The sequence below is a fragment of the Petaurus breviceps genome, unplaced genomic scaffold (genome assembly GCF_028583685.1).
Source record: "Petaurus breviceps papuanus isolate PSGF00001 unplaced genomic scaffold, PetGlider_PUasm1.0 90919, whole genome shotgun sequence".
Lineage (NCBI taxonomy): Eukaryota > Metazoa > Chordata > Mammalia > Diprotodontia > Petauridae > Petaurus > Petaurus breviceps.
In genome coordinates this window covers 39,286,646-39,304,779 of record NW_027187378.1, presented here as the reverse complement: position 1 = coordinate 39,304,779, position 18,134 = coordinate 39,286,646, and the positions used below count along the sequence as shown (strand labels likewise).

Sequence of the window (18,134 nt, the reverse complement as noted above, 5' to 3'; positions counted from 1 at the left end):
TAGCAAGTATCCATACAGCTAATATACTGTAAGTTCCCCTGCTAGTCTACAAACCCTTTGAGGGGAGGGGTCTTGTCTTATCTAAACTTTGCTATGTAACCCAGTCCCCCAGTGCTCTGCACAAAGTAGGCATTTCATCAATGTTGTTTTTATTTCTTAATCTACCCTAAAATAATGTTTCCCAGTCCATACTACACTGTGGACCAAAATATGTAAATTTTCTACTGTGACTCATTTTACCTTCCATTGCTTTTGGAAAGTAGCATTCACTAACTCAGGGGTGGAGATCAGTTGCTGAGTAGAAGGAGATACCAAAAATTGGCAGGAGTAGGTTGTATGGAGTAAGAGGGGTCACTTTTGTAACTTTTTTTGGTATAGGAGTAAGGTCCTTTGGTAGTAAAAATTCTTGTAGGGCAGGAGCAATTTGCCATTTTCATTTGAAAGTTGAGAAGAAACCACAACAGATAGTTTTTGAATGGTATCAACTCAAATCCAACATGTAAGATAAATAATAATCTTATTTTTAGCAAAACCATTGAGGAATAGTGATATGACATAGTGGACAAAAGGCCAGTATTAGAGTTAGGAGGGCCTGAGTTCAAATCCTACCTCCGGTATGGACTGGCTTTGTGATCATGAGCAGGTCACTTATTGCCTCAGTCCCCTTGCTCCAGTGAAAAGAGCTGTAGATCTAGATTCAGAAGACATAGATTCAAATCTCAACTCTTTCACCTATCATCTGTCTGACCTTGGGTCAGTTCCTTTGTGCCTCAGTTTACCCATCTGTAAAATGAGGAGATTGAACTAGATGATCTTTAAGGTGATTTCTAGTTCCAAGTTTAGAATCCTATGATAAGTTATAGGGCCACTTCACTTGCCCCCAATATCTATCATGAGCTCAGATTGTCACTAACATATGGTAGAAGTATACATCAAGTCTAAAAATGCAACAGGTCAATATATCCCTAACATCATTTAGGGGAAAGGTGTCCTGACCAGTCCAGGTGAATATTCCTATCTACTTGACTGAAAGAATTCTATAATGGAGATGAATAGTAGAATTACTAGAATCAGAAATACCATCTTTTAGAGTAATGACTTTCTCTTTCTAAATAGAGGTAGGAAGGGCTAAGATGTTTGTGCTTTGCTTACTCTTCCAATGAAATGAAGAACAGAAAATGAAACCAGCTTGTTCCATGTCATAACTCTTTCTGACACAAATGTGGTGACAACAATTTCCTATTGTACATGTTGTTTGAGAGGGTGTGTGGAGTCATGGTTTTCCATAAATAGGGTATCGGTTCCTACCAAGTCCTACTTCTACCCAGAAGTAGTTCATCACAAGCAAGACTAGAGGCATCATAGATCAAGAAGAAATGGCTTTCCTGGAGAACTCATTGGGACATCCAGCCAAATTTCACATTTCAAAAGATTTGGGCTTTATTCTGGAAGACCCATTGGTAAGATTATGGCATTCAAATATGTAGCAAAATGTTTTTTTATTATGTTCTATTTGGTTTAATTCTATTGAAAAGGAATGCCAACTATAGAGAATGTCTTTTTGATGCTGCTCTTGTAAATTTTTCCTAACATGTTAGAAGAACAGAAACATTACTTTAAGAAGATTATCAGTGTCCATAGGAGTTAGAGTTGGAAGGGGTATTAGAGATGATCTATTCTAACCATTTGAATTTAGAGGATAAAAACCTGATGGTTAGAAAGATAAAATGACTTGCCTAAAGTTAAAAAGACCCTGGTGGCAGATAGGAGCCAGGATGTGACTCTATCTCCTGATTTGGGATCTAGGGCTATAACATGCTGTCTAGTTGACAAAGTAACCAAATGTAAAGCAAAATACCTGATATATTGGGTTTGGAGCTAAGCAAGCAAGTCATTTAATTTACCATTTAACTTGGATAGGAAAGTAACTTCAAAAGCCAGCCTTGAGTTGCAGTGGACACAGGTCTAGATTTGAACTCACAAGACTGGGGTTTGAACCCCAGCCCTGCCATTATGAGTAGCTATGTAACTCTGAGAAGTCAATTTATTTAACTATGGTGAAAGTAATAATACTTGAATTCTATCTCTCACTGGTTGACAGGGAGGATGAGATGAGATAATGTGTACTGCTTAGGGTTTTGGTAATAATACTAACTCAAAGTTACATATGCCTTTAATGCTTCTAAAGTGCTTGTCTCTTAGCAGTATATTTACCTCTATTTTACAGATAAGGAAATAGATTCAAAATGATTAAGTGATTTTCCCAGGATCACATAGGCAGTGAATGTCATAGTAGAGATTCAGATTCAAGTGCTCTGACTTTAAGACTAGTGTGCACTCATTATACCATGTTGCCTTACTGTTAAGAAAGAATGAAAACCCAACATGTCTGGATTCTCACTTGGAAATGAAGATGATAGTAATGATGTTGGTGATATCAGCACTATCATATCAAGGCCTTACAGGCTATGGTGGTGTGGACTTTGAGTTCTATAAAGGAAGGTGTTATAGTAATTTAAAAATGACCCAAAACAAATCACCTTTGGAAAAATGACCTGTAAATCAAAAGAAGGTAAATTCAGTCCCAGTAAATAAAAATACATATACTATATATTTAAACAGGTGCAATTTGCATTTTTGAATATACAAATCAGGCAAGTTATGGCTTGGGTTAATATTTGTTAAGCTCCGGAATAAAGTACAAAAATATGAGACATAGAGTTGGAGCTATTTAGCTCCTAAGAGCTCAGACTTAGCTACTAAGAGTTTCCAAATTAATGGCTATTAAGTGTATACCCTTCTTTTGATAGCTAGATTGACAAGCCAGATCTGGAAGATTTTCAGGAGAATCCTATTGAAAGAAGCCCAGTATTCATCAGGTTGAGATCTTAAAACAGGATGAGGCACTTGGGCATTTGAGGCACTGGGGAGGGATCCCCAGCAATATTACACAGTCATAGGGTTATTTTTTGGAAAATGTCTTTGTAAATCATAAAATCTTACAGAAATGTGAATAATCATGACTGTTGAAACCAGTATTTTGTTGTTACATATAGGGGGATATGTGCTGTAATTTATTCAATGTTGTATTATGGTTAAGACTTCTTATTTTTCTCTTTTGGAGGGGGGAAGGCAGGGCACTTAGGGTTAATTGACTTGCTCAAGGTCACACAGCTAGTAAGTGTTAAGTGTCTGAGGCCAGATTTGAACTCAGGTCCTCCTGAGTCCAGGGCCAGTGCTCTATTCACTGCACCGTCTAGTTGCCTCGGTTAAGACTTCTCAAAGACATTATCTTAGGTCACTCTCTTAATATTGAATTTGGACAGTTAAAATTGAATATTTTTATTCAATGATGCTTTATGATTTTTCATGCTTTGATGAAACATGATGCTTTACATTAGGCACTGAATTACAGCTTGCCAGCTCACTTGTTTTGGAGGAAATGTACTTATAGGGTTAATGTTAGAGCTCATATTAATTTATGTTTATTTCCAGTTTCTTTTCCATGTTCCTTTTCCTTCTTATAGTATGATCTCCATCCCCTTAAATGCCTAGCACTCCCTGCCGTTCTTCTTCTCCCCTGGTTCTGTAATAAGGAGAGAGAATATGTTATTTAGAAAGGATAGAATATCAGTCATTTATATCTTAATGTGAATTGATGAATTTTGCATGGGAATATTTGTATATATCTTTAGGGCTGAGAGACACCTTAGATACTATCTAATCCAACCTCCTCATTTTACAAATAATGAAACTCAGACTCAAAAAGATTAAATAACTTGTCCAAGGTTATATAGGTTATATGTGATGGAGGTAAGATGGAAATATAAGTCCTTACTCCATATACAGTGCTCTTTCTCCTATACCAGGTCCATTTGTTATCTCTTTTGGAGGTCCCATAACATTAGAATTTTAAGCTTTATTTCCAATCCTGTGTCTTTTATGAGCCTCAGTTTCCTTGCTTATAAACAACGGGTTTTTATTTTCTCTTAAAATAATTTAAACCAGCAGAGAACAAGATAGGGAGAATTGGGAGGATGGGTAGAATAAGGACTCCCCCCAACTCCACCCTCACATTCTCCTAAAATTGCATCATTTCAGTCATAATCATTTAGACCTATTCTGTATACCCATGCTGACATTCTGATTTTGACAATGCTAGTATTATAAGTAGAGATGGAAGTTCCCTATCCATGTGGGTATGGAAATCACCTATCAGATGGTGACACAGACTAACTGGAATCTCAGAATCATCTAACAAAGGAGAATAAAATTATCTCACAAAATCCTTTTTGTACCATATTTTGAAGGTACCCCATGGTATTTCCAAAAAAGACCTCAGCAACCAAAAAGAAGTGGCCCAAATTATCACTTAAACTCAGACCCTACTCTGTAGTAGCAGTTTAGACAGATGCAAAAAGAAGGAAAAGTTTTGAATCAGTAATAGTATAGTCTTCCATGGGGAAGGTAAGGTTCTAGTGGGGCTAAAGTAGGTGGGTGGGGTGAGAAGAGTAATACTGACTCAGCATAGAAAATGGTGAGACCTTTGGTCTTGGAGGCAGGAGATCTGAATTTGAGTTTACCTTGCCATAATTTTTTTCCATCCTAGGTAAGTCATGTAACTCCTCTGAACCTCAATTTTGTCATTTGATCAATGGATATAATAATACTTACCTATCTGCTGTTCACTGATTATTGTATAGAAAACACATAAACCTCAAACTACTTCCAGTAATGTGAGTTATCATTATGGGTCTGTAGGATGTTTAATTCAGACAAGGCTATGGAAAATTTTTGTTAAGGAAGTAATTTTGCCTACCCCAAACTTGTTTCATCCTCCTAACTTCCCCATTTCCTATGGCTGTCATAGACAGGCATCATTTCAGTCTTCCAGTCTCCACAACTCTGAAGGATATGATGTGAATTCTATAGAAATCCAAAAGGTCATACTACCCACTTCCTGAAAGAAAGGTCCTGGACTCAGAGTAATGGTTAAGACATTTTTTTTTTTTGATACGCCCAGTGCAAGAATTCATTTTGCTTCATATTGCATATTTGTTCTTTCTCAATGATGGGGGTAGGGAGGGAAGGAAAATGGATTCTTTTTTTTTTTTTTTTTTGCTTTTTTGGATGGGGAAGGTAGGGCAATTGGGGTTAAGTGACTTGCCAGAGGTCACATGGCTAGTTTTTTTGTGTTAAATGTCTGAGGCCAGATTTGAACTCAGGTCCTCCTGATTCCAGGGCTGGTGCTCTATTCACTGCACCACCTAGCCACCCCTGGAAAATGGATTCTTATTAATTGAAAAAAATAAACTTAATAAAATAATCGAAATGTGGTGAGTCACTAGTCACTAAAACAACTGGGGTTGCATTGAGGAATTTGCAACTGAGATGAAGGATGGATCAGATCTGGAGAAACAGAGGTGGTAAGAGAGCATAGAATGTTTCAGGTGAAAGGAAGGGTAAGAACAAAGGTACAGAGATGAGAGTGAGTAGGGGATATGCTGAAGATAGTAAAGAGATGAGCCTGTCTAGAGTGGAGAGTGTGTGTTGGGAATGAAGAGGAATCTGATAGTGGTAGGCAGGATGGATTCGAAAAGGGCAAGAGACTCAGATGAAGACAGGTTGACTAGAAGGCTGTTAGGTGATGAAATCCTACTGCTAAAGAAACAAGATGAGTAAATTGCATTTTTATTCTTTCTATCAAGGAGGAACTGCCTGGTTGCTATCAGGACTGGGTGAGGCTTGCAAAAAATCTGCCCTTTCTGATTCAAAATGGCCAATTTCGGGAAGAAGTTGAACAGGTTTGAAGTTTATACTACACTCATCTTCTTGTTGTGTTGTTTGCAATCTCAGAAGAGTAACCTTTGACTATATGCCTTAATTTCTTCTTTTTCTGGAAGCTGCCAGAACTTAATATTGGTCAGCTTGAAGGACACAAGGAACAGCGCCTTGCACATCTGGCACTGGCGGTTATCACCATGGGCTATGTATGGCAAGACAGAGATGTCATGGAGGTTTGGAGATCTTGTTTCTTTTCTGTTAGAGTCTTTCATTTCAAATTTTAAATACCACATTTTTATCCATGTTAAAAATCCTTCATGTTTCAGAATTAGCCATAACTTTAGTTTTCCTAGGATGGTGAAAATTATGAGGATTATCACACCATATTTAAGTTTAGAGTGGCCATAGCACAGTGGAAAGAGGGATGGATCTAGAATCAGAAGGCTTAGCTTTAAGACCTAACTACTATTTACTAGCTGTATTACCTTGGGCGAATCCCTTCACCTGACGACCTGATTTTCTTCATCTGTAAAATGAAGGGCACTAGACATTTTTTTATACCTACTTCACAAAGTTGCTTTGAGGATGAGGTGAGATAATGAATATAGGCTGCTTATAAATGTAGACTATTATTTTTCACAGCTCATTTTGGTTTATGATCTATTGAAAAATCTTTATTTTCTTTTCTTAGGGTTGGGGTATGTATATTGGTCAAAGAAGTCAAGGAAGGCTCATAAACCAAAGGATCATAGACTGAAATGCAAAGACCTTAAATATAGTCCAGTTCTTTAATTTTACAGATAAGGAAACTGAGGCCCAGAGAAGTCAAATGACTTGTTCAAATTCACATAATTAAGGGGTGGAGTTGAGGACGCAAACCCAGACCCCCAATTTCAAATTCAGAGCTTCTTTCCCCTGTACCACACTGCCTCCTAAACATATTCATGTCAATGGAAAGAAATGTTAAAACACACACACACACACACACATACCAACAAAAACTTCATTCACAGCAAACATTTATTTTAATTGAGCAATTATAATTATTTTTTTCAGAGTAGTCTTACATTTTTAACTTTCAAAGAGACACCAATAGCATCATCTCTACAATGATCTAGATAGGGTAGTTGTAATAATGATGATAGACATTTATGAATTTTTTTAAGATTTGAGAGACCCTTTACATATATATTATATATCCTATCTCATTTGATACTCATGCTGACCCTGGGTAGTAGATGCTGTCAGCACGATCCTATTTGAAAGATAAGTAAACTGAGGCTTAGAGATGTTGAAATGTGCCTATGGTCACATAACTAGTAAGTGGAAGAGTAAGGGCTTGAACCCAGGCCTTTTGGTCCCAAGTCCATTGATCTTACATTACAGCAAGCTCACTGACAGACAGAATGTTGCTCTAGCTGTTGAATATTTCAAACAACTATTTGTGTATTGGGGAGAGCATCAAAATTGGAATTAAAAGATAGATTCATAGCTTAGATTTGCCAATAACTAGACATGTGATCTTAGCTGACTTACAGCTCCCTTCTCTGTAAAACTAGGTGTGATAATATTTATATTTTCTGACAACCTATCTCTCTTCTCTAGGTCTGCTGCAATGATCAAATAACATAATATACACGTATACATGTGTATGATCATATGCATATATATATGTTTATACACATACATACATATATATATATATATAATAGTGGTTTTTATAACGATCAGGTGCTGAGTAACACAAACTGATGCTTTCATTTTTGTATACTAGAAACAACTTCATTTTGGTTACTATGAAGCTTAAGTAGATGCTATTGTTTTAAAAGTTTGCAAATGAATCATATTTTAACTAGGTGCTGCCCAGAAAGATTGCTGTCCCTTTCTGTGAAATCTCTAAGCAACTTGGCTTGCCTCCAATAATGGTGTACGCAGACTGTGTTTTGGCCAACTGGAAGAAAAAGGATCCCTCCGGGTATGTAGGTTGCCTTAGCTTGGCCAAAAAACTCAGTGAAGCCAGGTAGTCTTTGGAATTGACATTTTCTGTCTTCCCCCAATGAAACTGATATGCAAGTTTAGCAGGCTGACAAACAGGCTCATGGATTAATAGAATTTGGAAGTACATTAGAGATGTAGCATAAAGCCTTTATTTTACAGACATGGAGACTGAGGCTATAAGAAGTGACTGAACCAGGAATACTGGCACAGAAATTCAGACTTGGAAGGGACCTTTGAGATGATCTGTTCCATGGGTGGGGAACCTGCAGCTTCAAGGCCACATGTGGCCCTCTAGGCCCTCAAGTGAAGCCCTTTGGCTGAATCTAAACTTCACAGAAGAAATTCCCTTAATAAAAGGATTTGTTCCGTAAAACTTGAACTCAGTCAAAAGTCTGCACCCAAGGACCTAGAGGGCTACATATGGACCTCAAGGCCACAAGTTTCCCACCCCTGATTCTAGTCTGACCTATTCCTGATAAAAGACTTTTCCACTACAATTAGGTCTCCTCTAATGTGAACAATGAAGCACCTGAAATGGTCCCGTATATTTGAATTCAATCTATTCAAAATTACAGTTATGTAACAGATGATAATTGGTTCCAGTCCAAAGGGAATAGTCAGTGTGAATTTGAAGAAAGCAGCCACTTCATGGGATTTCTTGTTCACACTAATCAGGACCTAGCTGTACAATATTTTGTATAAGAGGTTGTAAAGCTTATCCTTGGAGACTTCTACAAAGGGGGACTTATTACCTTGTTAGCCAGTCCATTCCAATGCTGGACAGCTGTACGTGCTGAGTTTTTCCTAACAGGGAGCTGAAATCTGCCTCCCTGTAACTGCTATCCTATGTTCGCAGCTCTGCTCTCTGGGACTAAGCCAAGAAGGAAGGAAGAAAGAAAAGAAGGAAGGAAAGAATGAAGTAAGGAAGGAATAAAAGAAGGAAGGAGGGAAAAGAGAAAAAGAACAGAAGGAAAAAAGAAAGAAGTTAGACTTTTTCATATGAAAATCCTTCAAATATCAGAATATAGTTCTCATCTATCCATTGCCACCTAATTTTTCTCCTCTTCTGCTTAAACTATCTCCATTACCTTCAAATCAATTCTATTACATGGTTTTCAATCCCCATTTTATTTCAGTTGCTCTCCTCTGAATGTTTTCCTTTATCATTGTCTTTCTGAAAATAAGAGTCCTAGAACTGAACACCATATTTTAGATTAGTTCTGAATATAGCAGAGGACAAGAGGATCATTATCTTTCCCATTCTAGAAGCCATGCTTGTGTGAAGACACATGCCAAGTTAAGAAACACATTCAGAATGTCTCCTGCTTAGGATCATTCAATTTATATATGACCCTAACATAGGATTAGCTGCTATACAATCTCTATCTCCTTCTCTTAAATGGCCTTTGCTCCCTCCCAGCTGAAATCCTGACCCTGTTTCCTTGGGGTGCAGGAATAATCCCTATGCACAAGACCTTATGTTTTGGGGATGGGAACATAAAAATTAAAAGAAAAACAACAGTTCCTGTCCTCAAGGAAATTACAATCTAGGTGAGGTTAAAAAAAGACATGAACATAAGCAACTGTAATACACATAAGGACATAGTTAAGTGTCTAGAAGAGATCTCTTTTGCCCTTCCCACATTCTACCATGCATCATATTTTATGATGCATCATGCTTCTTTTTTTTGTATTTTATTTCTTCTATTAGGTTGTAAGCTCCTGGAAGGAGGAGGTCTATACCCTATTGCCTCCTGTATATTGCTAAATCCATGGTGTTACACATCCCAGGAACTAAATAAGTGCTGAATTGAAGTAAATTAGATTTGAGAGTTGTATTACTTATAGTTATGAGGATCAAGGAAGGCTTCATAGGAGAGGTGGTATCTAAAATGGGGCTTTTGTGTGAGAAGAAAATTAAAAAGAACAAGGAGAAAGAAGTATAGCTTAACTTCACATAGACAGTAGTATGTCTTGGTTAGGAGTGGAGGGTAAATGTCGAAATTTAGTAGGCTTCTGTTATGTTGAAGTGGGAATACATTCCAGGTAGTGGGGATGGTATGTGTCCTCAATCTTCAAAAACATTCATTATGAGCAGAGTGATCAATGGAAATCCAAAGCGAGAAGATTAGCCCTCTTCTTTCTTGTCTGGGAATATTTCTGACCAAGGTGTCAAGCTAGGGCCATCAACATAAAATTAAACAAGAGAACAAGAAGGAAGTGGTGTTTCCTTGACCTTGGCATAGTCATGAGTGCAGAACACAAAAAGGCCAAAGTATACTGTGGGAATAGTAATAATATTAGTCAAAATTCTAAAGCATTTGGATATAACAATTGTTTTTTTTTTCTCTCTTTTTGTTATCTTTTATTCCTTGGATGCTTCCTTATATAAGGCCTATGACTTATGAGTGAGTATAATTTTTTTTCAAGGGATTATTTTGAATGGGAGTAGACAGGGTAGAATCACACATGCACACAATACACATACACAGTAACTTTATTTTTTGCTTTTTTTGGAGGGGGGAAGGTAGGGCAATTCTGGTTAAGTGACTTGCCCAAGGTCACATAGCTAGTAAATGTTAAATTTCTGAGGCCAGATTTGAACTCAGGTCCTCCTGACTCCAGGGCTGGTGCTCTATTCACTGCACCACCTAGCCACCCCTAGTAACTTTTTAAAAGGACTACACTTAGCAAGAACAAGTCAACTCCCATGACTTGTTTAGACTGAGCATATAGTAGGATAATAAATAGTTTTTTTTGACTGGATGAGCCAAGTTATATTTTTTTTGTGTGTTAAGTCTATAAAGAATGCTTCCTTTTTAACAAGGTTTACATCTCTAGGTAGATGTTATTACAATTATATATATATATATATATATATTTATATGTTTGGTCATAGAATTAGACTGTAAATGTTCTCTTCTAGATATAGATAGTATCACCTACTTAAGACAACCATACTAAATAGAGTGGCGGGCTTGGATAGATAAAACAAAAGTTCAGATCTTGCCTTTAACACTTTACCAACTTTGAGACCATAGACAAGCCCAGTTTCTTTATCTGTAAAATGATAGGGTTGGAACAGATGACTTCTTCTGTCCTTTCTAGTTCTTCCTCTATGATATTATACATTATTATATTAACTTTGGGATTTCATCTTGTTCTTAGAAACATGGATACTATATTTGCATTTCCTGGTGGGGATTGCAGCAAAGGATTCTTTCTAGTTTCTTTACTGGTTGAAAAAGAAGCTGCTTCTGCAATCAGGGTATGTTTGTCAATATGACAATATTTGTATCTTAAATCACATAGATAATAGAGTCATGTGACAAATTGAATACCTGTAGCCATATTTTCTGAAGTCCTACTTCAGCGTCACATGGAGAACTTGGGTTGTTACTTATGTCAATGGAGGGCAAACACTGGCAGGCCATTCTAAGCTGGAGAGGTTTCAAGTAAAGGTTCACTAATGTGTCGTAATCTGTCACTGTGATCTGTTACTTGGGACCCAAATGAATTAAGGACAAAGTGACTAATCACCACATGGTTGTTTGACCAGGATGATTTTTCAGCTACTACTACTCATGAAGACTGGAGAGGCTAAGATCTGCATCAGCATGAGGAGTATTCACATTGGTGAAATCACATTCTTTTCTAAACATCAAATATCTTTAAACATTACCTTGAATTTGCTGATTCCAGGGACTGGTGGTCTCATTAATATGGATGCTCCATCTGTGAGTGGGTGGTGCCTCTATTAATATGTGCTACAACTTTCAGATGCCCTTTCCTCCTTTGTGATTGGTACTCCTGTACTCCCAGAAATTCCCCATAGAGGGCCTCCCCAGTGTGTGGGAGTACTTCCTCTTTGTGTTTTAATATATTGTGGATACCAGTGCAATGTTTAACCTGACCGTCCTTTATTCTCACTAAATTTGGAATTTATTGGTGTAGTTTCTTTGGTCTTTTTAACTCAAGATAGCCTGAGTTTACTGAATCCTTGAATGACACCAAATTGCGGAGTCTATATTTATTGAACAGTATTTGAGGAATATCACTGATGTGCTTTGATGAGTAAGATATAACACGTGATGACCAGTACCATGATGTGACAAGTCTATGTATTATTTTTTTAAAGTCTCAAATTATTTGTCCATTGTATTTCTGCAAAGTGTTTTGTAACTGTATTCATACTATTCCTGTGTGTATTATTGTAACTGCACTCCAATATATTTTATACATTTTGTTATTATATTGAATGGGATTTTACTCCCACTCCTCCTTTTAAAAATCTTATTTATTTATTTTTAACATTCATCTTTTAAAATTTTGAGTTCAAAATTCTTCTCCCCCTCCATGAGAAGGCAAGAAATATGATGTCATTTATATATGTAAAGTCTCACAAAAGATATTTCTATATTGGTAACATTGCAAAAAAGCAAGAACAATGAAAATGAAAAAATGTGCTTTAATCTGCACTCAGAATTCATCACTTCTCTCTGGATGTTGATAGCATTTTTCATTATGGGCCCTTTGCAATTGTCTCCTATCATTGTCTTGATCAGAGTAGCTAAGTCTTTCAAAACTAATCATCCTCACAATATTGTTAATGTATACAATGTTCTGGTTCTTCACTTTGCATCACTTCATATAAGTCTTCCTAGGTTTTTTCTGAAACTATTCTGCTCATCATTTGTTATAGCATAAAATATTCCATCACAATCATAGATCACAACCTGTTCGGCTATTCCCCAATTGATGGGCATCCTCTTGATTTCCAATTCTTTGCCACCACAGAAAGAGTTGCTATAAATATTCTGGCACATAAAGATCTTTTCCCTTTATCTCTTTGGGATACAGACCCTGTTGTGGTATTTCTAGGTTAAAGGGCATATACAGTTTTATAGGCCATTGGACGTAGTTCTAAGTTGTTCTCCAGAATGGTTATAGCAGATCACAACTCCACCAACACTGAATTAGTGACCTTATTTTTCTACATCCTCTTCAGTATTTATCACTTTCCTTTTCTGTCACATTAGCCAATCTGATAGATTTGAGGTAATAAATTTCTCTAATCAGTAGTAATTTAGAGCGTTTTTTTCACCCATGTATTCTTAAATTGCTATTTGGCAGTTCTACTGTGCTCTTAGTCTGGTTCCCAAGTTTTCTCTTTCCATTGGGCAGATTGGTGTATGAAGTCTTGAACGTTAATAAAGACAGCTGGGGGACAACAAAATAAAAAGAAACCATGAGGCCAGTTCTGAACAATAAAATGATCTAGATTGCAAATGAATAAAAATACAGACTAATAACAGATGAATTTACAAATAGAAGGATTGCATGAACAAAATGGAAGGTGGTCAGATTATGTGACCCATTTTGTATTTTTCCCAGGAAGAAAAATTAGAATATAACATATACTTTTGAAATTGAGGACCACAATTTTTTGCAGTTTTAGGAGACTCTGATTGTGTTTGCTTTGTTTTTCTTTAAGGTAATTCCAGATATATTTGAAGCAATCAAAAATAAGAACGTGGATTCCCTGAAAGAAAGTCTCTGTACTGTGGCTTCTTCTGTTAATGCTGCAAATGAAATGTTCAAACTTGTTCACAGTATGTAATATATTCAGTGTATTAACATAAATGGTAACTTTAAAACTTCTGATGACAAGAATCACTATCAATAGATGGTTGAAGATTGTCTTAGATGAGTTAGACTAAGTAAGAAGCCTAAATTTTAGGAGCTGCCTAGGTAGCATCAACTCACCAGATAATCTTGAGCAATTCAGTTTCTTCATCTGCCAAAAGAGGTCATTATCCCAGATTATGTCCAAAGGCTCTTGGAGGTCTCATGGTCAGTGGTTTCAAATACTAAGCAATAAGTGTAATTGCTAACCCCAGGTAAAACTATATATCAAAAATAACTTTAATTTCTATGCAGAAATTACGGATCAGTTTGATTTAATTTTCAAAAAAGGGATAAACATCCATTGTATTCAAGGCCATATGCTAAGTTCCTGGGATAGACATGTTGATAGATGAGAACACTTAAAGTAAGTGAACAGAAGTTGTACAAGATCCTGTTCAAGATATATAGTTTGAGAACAGATTGGGGAGCTCCTTTCTATAGCAATGAAAACTGCAACAGTGAGTTCTTATTTTGTTTGGTAGACAATGAAGGGTAATAGGTGGTTCTGCATAGAAGGATAGTGCAATGAAAAGATTGTTTGGGCAATGGTGTAAAGGATGACTAGGAACAGAGAGGCTAGAGGCAGGAAGACTGATTATAAGATGGAATATTCCAATTAGTCTAGGGAAGAGATGATAAAGGACTGAATTTGAATTGTGGAAATGGAAAAAGAACTATGTGTTTATGTGCAAGTGTGTGTGTGTGTGTGTGTGTGTGTGTGTAGGGAAGCAGTTAGAGAGAGATTTCAGAAATACAATTGACTAAACATGGCACCAGTTTGGATTCCAGGTCTGAGGGAGAAAGGAATAAAAGAGGACTGGGACCGAAGCCTGAGTGACTGGTGATGCTTTCAATAGAGTATAGAGAAGTTAGGAAAAGAATGCAGAATTTCTTCTATTCCCTTTCTTTTCTTCCTCCCTCTCTCTTTCCCTCCCTCCCTTCCTCCTCTTTATCTCTTTTTCTTTTGGTTGGGGAGGGTAGAATTGAGGTGAATTAAAGAGTTTAGTTTCAGACACATTAGGTTTGACCTTCTTATAGGACAACCAGATAGAGCCATCTAGCAGGTAGTTTCTGAGGCTAGAAGTCATGGGTAGAGATGATGTCACCGAAGGAGGGAATTTATAAAGAGGAGATAATTAATTGGAGTTTATGGTCTTAGATTTCAAAGAAAACAAAGAAAAAGCTACCAGTAAGCCAAATGTGGTGATGCAATGGGGACTTTAGTTGGGAATCCATAAGTCTTCTTTGTTTTCTTTGCCATGGGTAAGAATAGAGAGTTGAGAGAAGACCATGTGATCCCCAACGAGATGTTACTAGTTTTAAAAATGGAAAATTTGAGGCAAACTCTTCTAAGGGTGGAGGGCTATTGCTGATTGGGGAGAGAAGAGCCTGGAGGATGACACAAAGATCAGAGCCTGATGGGTGGAAGATCTCTTGTGTGAGTTAGACTAGGAGTCCTTTAGCCAGGGAGCTTATTCTCATAGCAAGCAGAGAATTCCTTCTGAAGTTCTTACAAAGTATGGTGAAGATAGCACATAGACTGCTCTATTAAAAAAATTTACAAGTAAATAAGACAGTTCATCACCTTTCTTTTTGGCTCAATCTTTCAACAGAACATGTGAATCCTGATGCTTTTTTTGGTGTTCTTCGTATCTACTTGTCTGGGTATGTGATCCCCTACTTTCACCGTTTCCTCTGAACAAAGGAACCTTTTATCTACAGAAAGCCAAGAATATAGTTCCAATAGACCATTGATAACTCACCCCCATGAGCTCCCAACAACCTTAGATTGTTGCTCAGTATGTTAAAGGTAGCATGGAGCTATTTGCATATTATTGGTCTAGATCAATAATGTATTTAAACACTTAAAATGCTAATGTATGACTTTTTATTATGGTAGCTACCAAATTTGCTTAGGTCTATGATACCAATACCACTCTTTACCTAAGGAATTGATTTGGTTGGAAGTAGGGAGTGTCCATGATCAAAAATCAAACAAGAAGCTAATAGAATTATTTATTCTCCCTATCATTTAGTTCCATACCTATAAAAATTTTGATTTTGGAAAATTAATGGAGGCAAAAGCCTTTATTTGACAAACATAAATATATCCTTGTCTCTTTTGGTTTAGCTGGAAGAACAACCCACTGTTGCCAAATGGCCTGCTGTATGAAGGGGTGTGGGACACACCAAAGATGTTCTGTGGGGGAAGTGCTGCCCAAAGCAGCATCATGCAGTGTTTTGATGCCCTGCTGGGGATCCAACATGGCACTGCAGAGGGTAAGCTGTGGTTCTGGCTGGGATTGAAATGAACCTGGCAATATGGTGCAGCAGAAACAGACAAGGATACTTGAAGTACTGTCTATTTCCCTGGGCTGTTTTAAGGAAAGTGCTTCATAGTAATGGGATTTAAGATGACTTGTAAATCAGCTTCACAAAGAAATGTGTTTCTGTTATATATAGTCAGAAAGCAGGAGTATGGGTGAGAGGTTGAAGGAAGCTGAGATGCAGAGACCCATGTGGAAGGTATTTGGTTACAGTGATCTATGGAGAAGAGGCAACCCCAGAGCAGGATGGGAGACTCTTATCAGCATCTGTTTTTTTCAGGGCATAACACACAGAGAACTATTCACTATAATAGTTGTACTAATAATTCTCATTAATATTTATAATAATAATAAAATACATCAATAAATCCAATTCTACTTATGCTTTAAGGTTCACAAGAAATATTTTGTTTGACAATTCTGTGAAGTAGGCAGTATGAGAGTAAGTATGCCCATTTTATAGATGAGGCAAATGAGTCTCAAAGTGGTAAATCTATATGCTTAAGGCATCATAGTTGTCAGTAGATGTCAAAGAAATGGTTTCTGCCTTGAAGTCTATGCTTCATTTCTCTGAGCCTTAGTTTTCTCATCTACAGAGTGGGATAGTAATCATTATCCTATCTAATGTACAGCTTTGTTATGAGGAAAATATTTTGTAAACTTTTAAGTGTAGATTAACATCGAGCTTATTATAATTATGCATAATTGTAATATGTAATCTGGCACCCAGCTGTCCCACTACCATTGGCATGACCATATTCCTTATCCTACTGATACATATTGGTGATGTCTCTTTCATTCCCCATCCCCCATCCTCATTCCCATCCTTCTCTTCACTGTCTCCTTGATGCCCTATTTTTTCTTCTTCTTTCAGAGAAAACCAGTGCTAAATTCCTCGAGGAAATGAGGAACTACATGCCATCATCTCACAAGGACTTTCTTGATGCAGTTACCTCTAGCCCATCTGTTAGAGATTTCATCATCTCCAGTGATGATACTAATCTGAAGAAGGCCTATAACGAATGTATAAAGGCTTTAGTTGAACTCAGGAACTATCACATTCAAGTGGTGACCAAGTATATCATAAGTCCATCAAATAAACAGAACAATGAAAATGGGAAGAAATCATCAGATAATGAAGAGAAAGGGACAGGTGGCACGAACTTAATGACTTTCCTTAAGACTGTAAGGGACACAACCTATAAAGCTCTATTGGAAGAGAACTGATGGAACACAACATCATTATTGCTCAGTTATTAAACTCGTATTATGTGTCAGATACTAGGCTAAGCATATTGATGCACAGCAATCAAACAATCTCTCAGTAACATCTCTTAATAAAATTAGTGCTTTTAATAACATTACATTTTACTTAAATGTACATTTGATAGTTTTCTATTAAGCTATTATCAGTTGATGAATGAGTAAGCACCAATTATGCACTTTACTATGTATAAGATGATAAATTTGGGGTGTAAAAATAAAAAAAACCAACAACTGTCCTTGCTCTCTGGGAGCTCACATTATATTTCCTGGGGAAGTCTTCCTCTGTAAATTCCAAGTAATCCTTATAAGATATCTTCCTGAAATGATCACAAGGATGTTAAACAAGAAAAAAATTCTTTGTTTTGAATGATGTCAATGCTATGTTTTTAGTGTGACTGCATCATAATGTAATTGTCTAAAATGAATAAAAGTTATTTTAATAGTGGAAAGAGTCCTTTGGGGTTCACTCTCTCAATAAGGACTGACTTTACCTTACCCTGTGTATATAAGTTAGTAGCTACCAGTGTAGCCATAGGGAATGGCCTTCTCTACCAATCCCACCAAGTGTACATACACTGCCTTAAATACCTAATCTGCAGGAAATTCATGAGTTCATTTGATTTTACTCTGGAGACTAGGGAGGTAAACTTCCTATGATGGTTACAGTGATTGAGTCAGATTTGTGCAAGCCCCATTTAAAGCAGCTGAAAGACTATTCCTATCTCTCTTCTCTTCCTCTCTTGTTTAATAGGAGTTGTTATTACTTATTTGGGAATAATCTGGTTTGAAGGGGTGAGCAACGGAGTAGGGCAATAGGTTTCTAGGTAATGTGGTGTGGCTAGGAGATTCTAGTCAATGAAGGAAAGAGATAGAATGATTAAATTGAGGGTAGTAGAGAAAAAATATAGGGAAACTCTGTCCAGGTTCTTAAATAGATCAGTCAACAAGCATCCATTTACTATGTACAAGGCACAGTGCTAGTGCTAAAACCTATAGAAAAAAATGCCATAAAAACAGTCTTTGCCATCCAGAAACACATTCTTTTGGGGAAGATAACATATATAAATCAGA

At 36.9% G+C, this 18,134-nt stretch overlaps 1 protein-coding gene across 1 annotated transcript; it reads left to right on the top strand.

The window, feature by feature from the left end:
• The first annotated feature begins 1,339 nt into the window (after positions 1-1,339).
• IDO1 (indoleamine 2,3-dioxygenase 1) lies at positions 1,340-17,498 on the top strand. Its single transcript, XM_069075851.1, has 10 exons — positions 1,340-1,460; positions 5,709-5,804; positions 5,904-6,017; positions 7,641-7,759; positions 10,176-10,190; positions 10,951-11,050; positions 13,277-13,394; positions 15,084-15,135; positions 15,602-15,750; positions 16,672-17,498. Exons 1-10 carry the CDS (start codon positions 1,377-1,379, stop codon positions 17,022-17,024), a joined length of 1,200 nt encoding a protein of 399 aa, XP_068931952.1. The 5' UTR covers positions 1,340-1,376; the 3' UTR covers positions 17,025-17,498.
• The last annotated feature ends 636 nt before the right edge of the window (positions 17,499-18,134 follow it).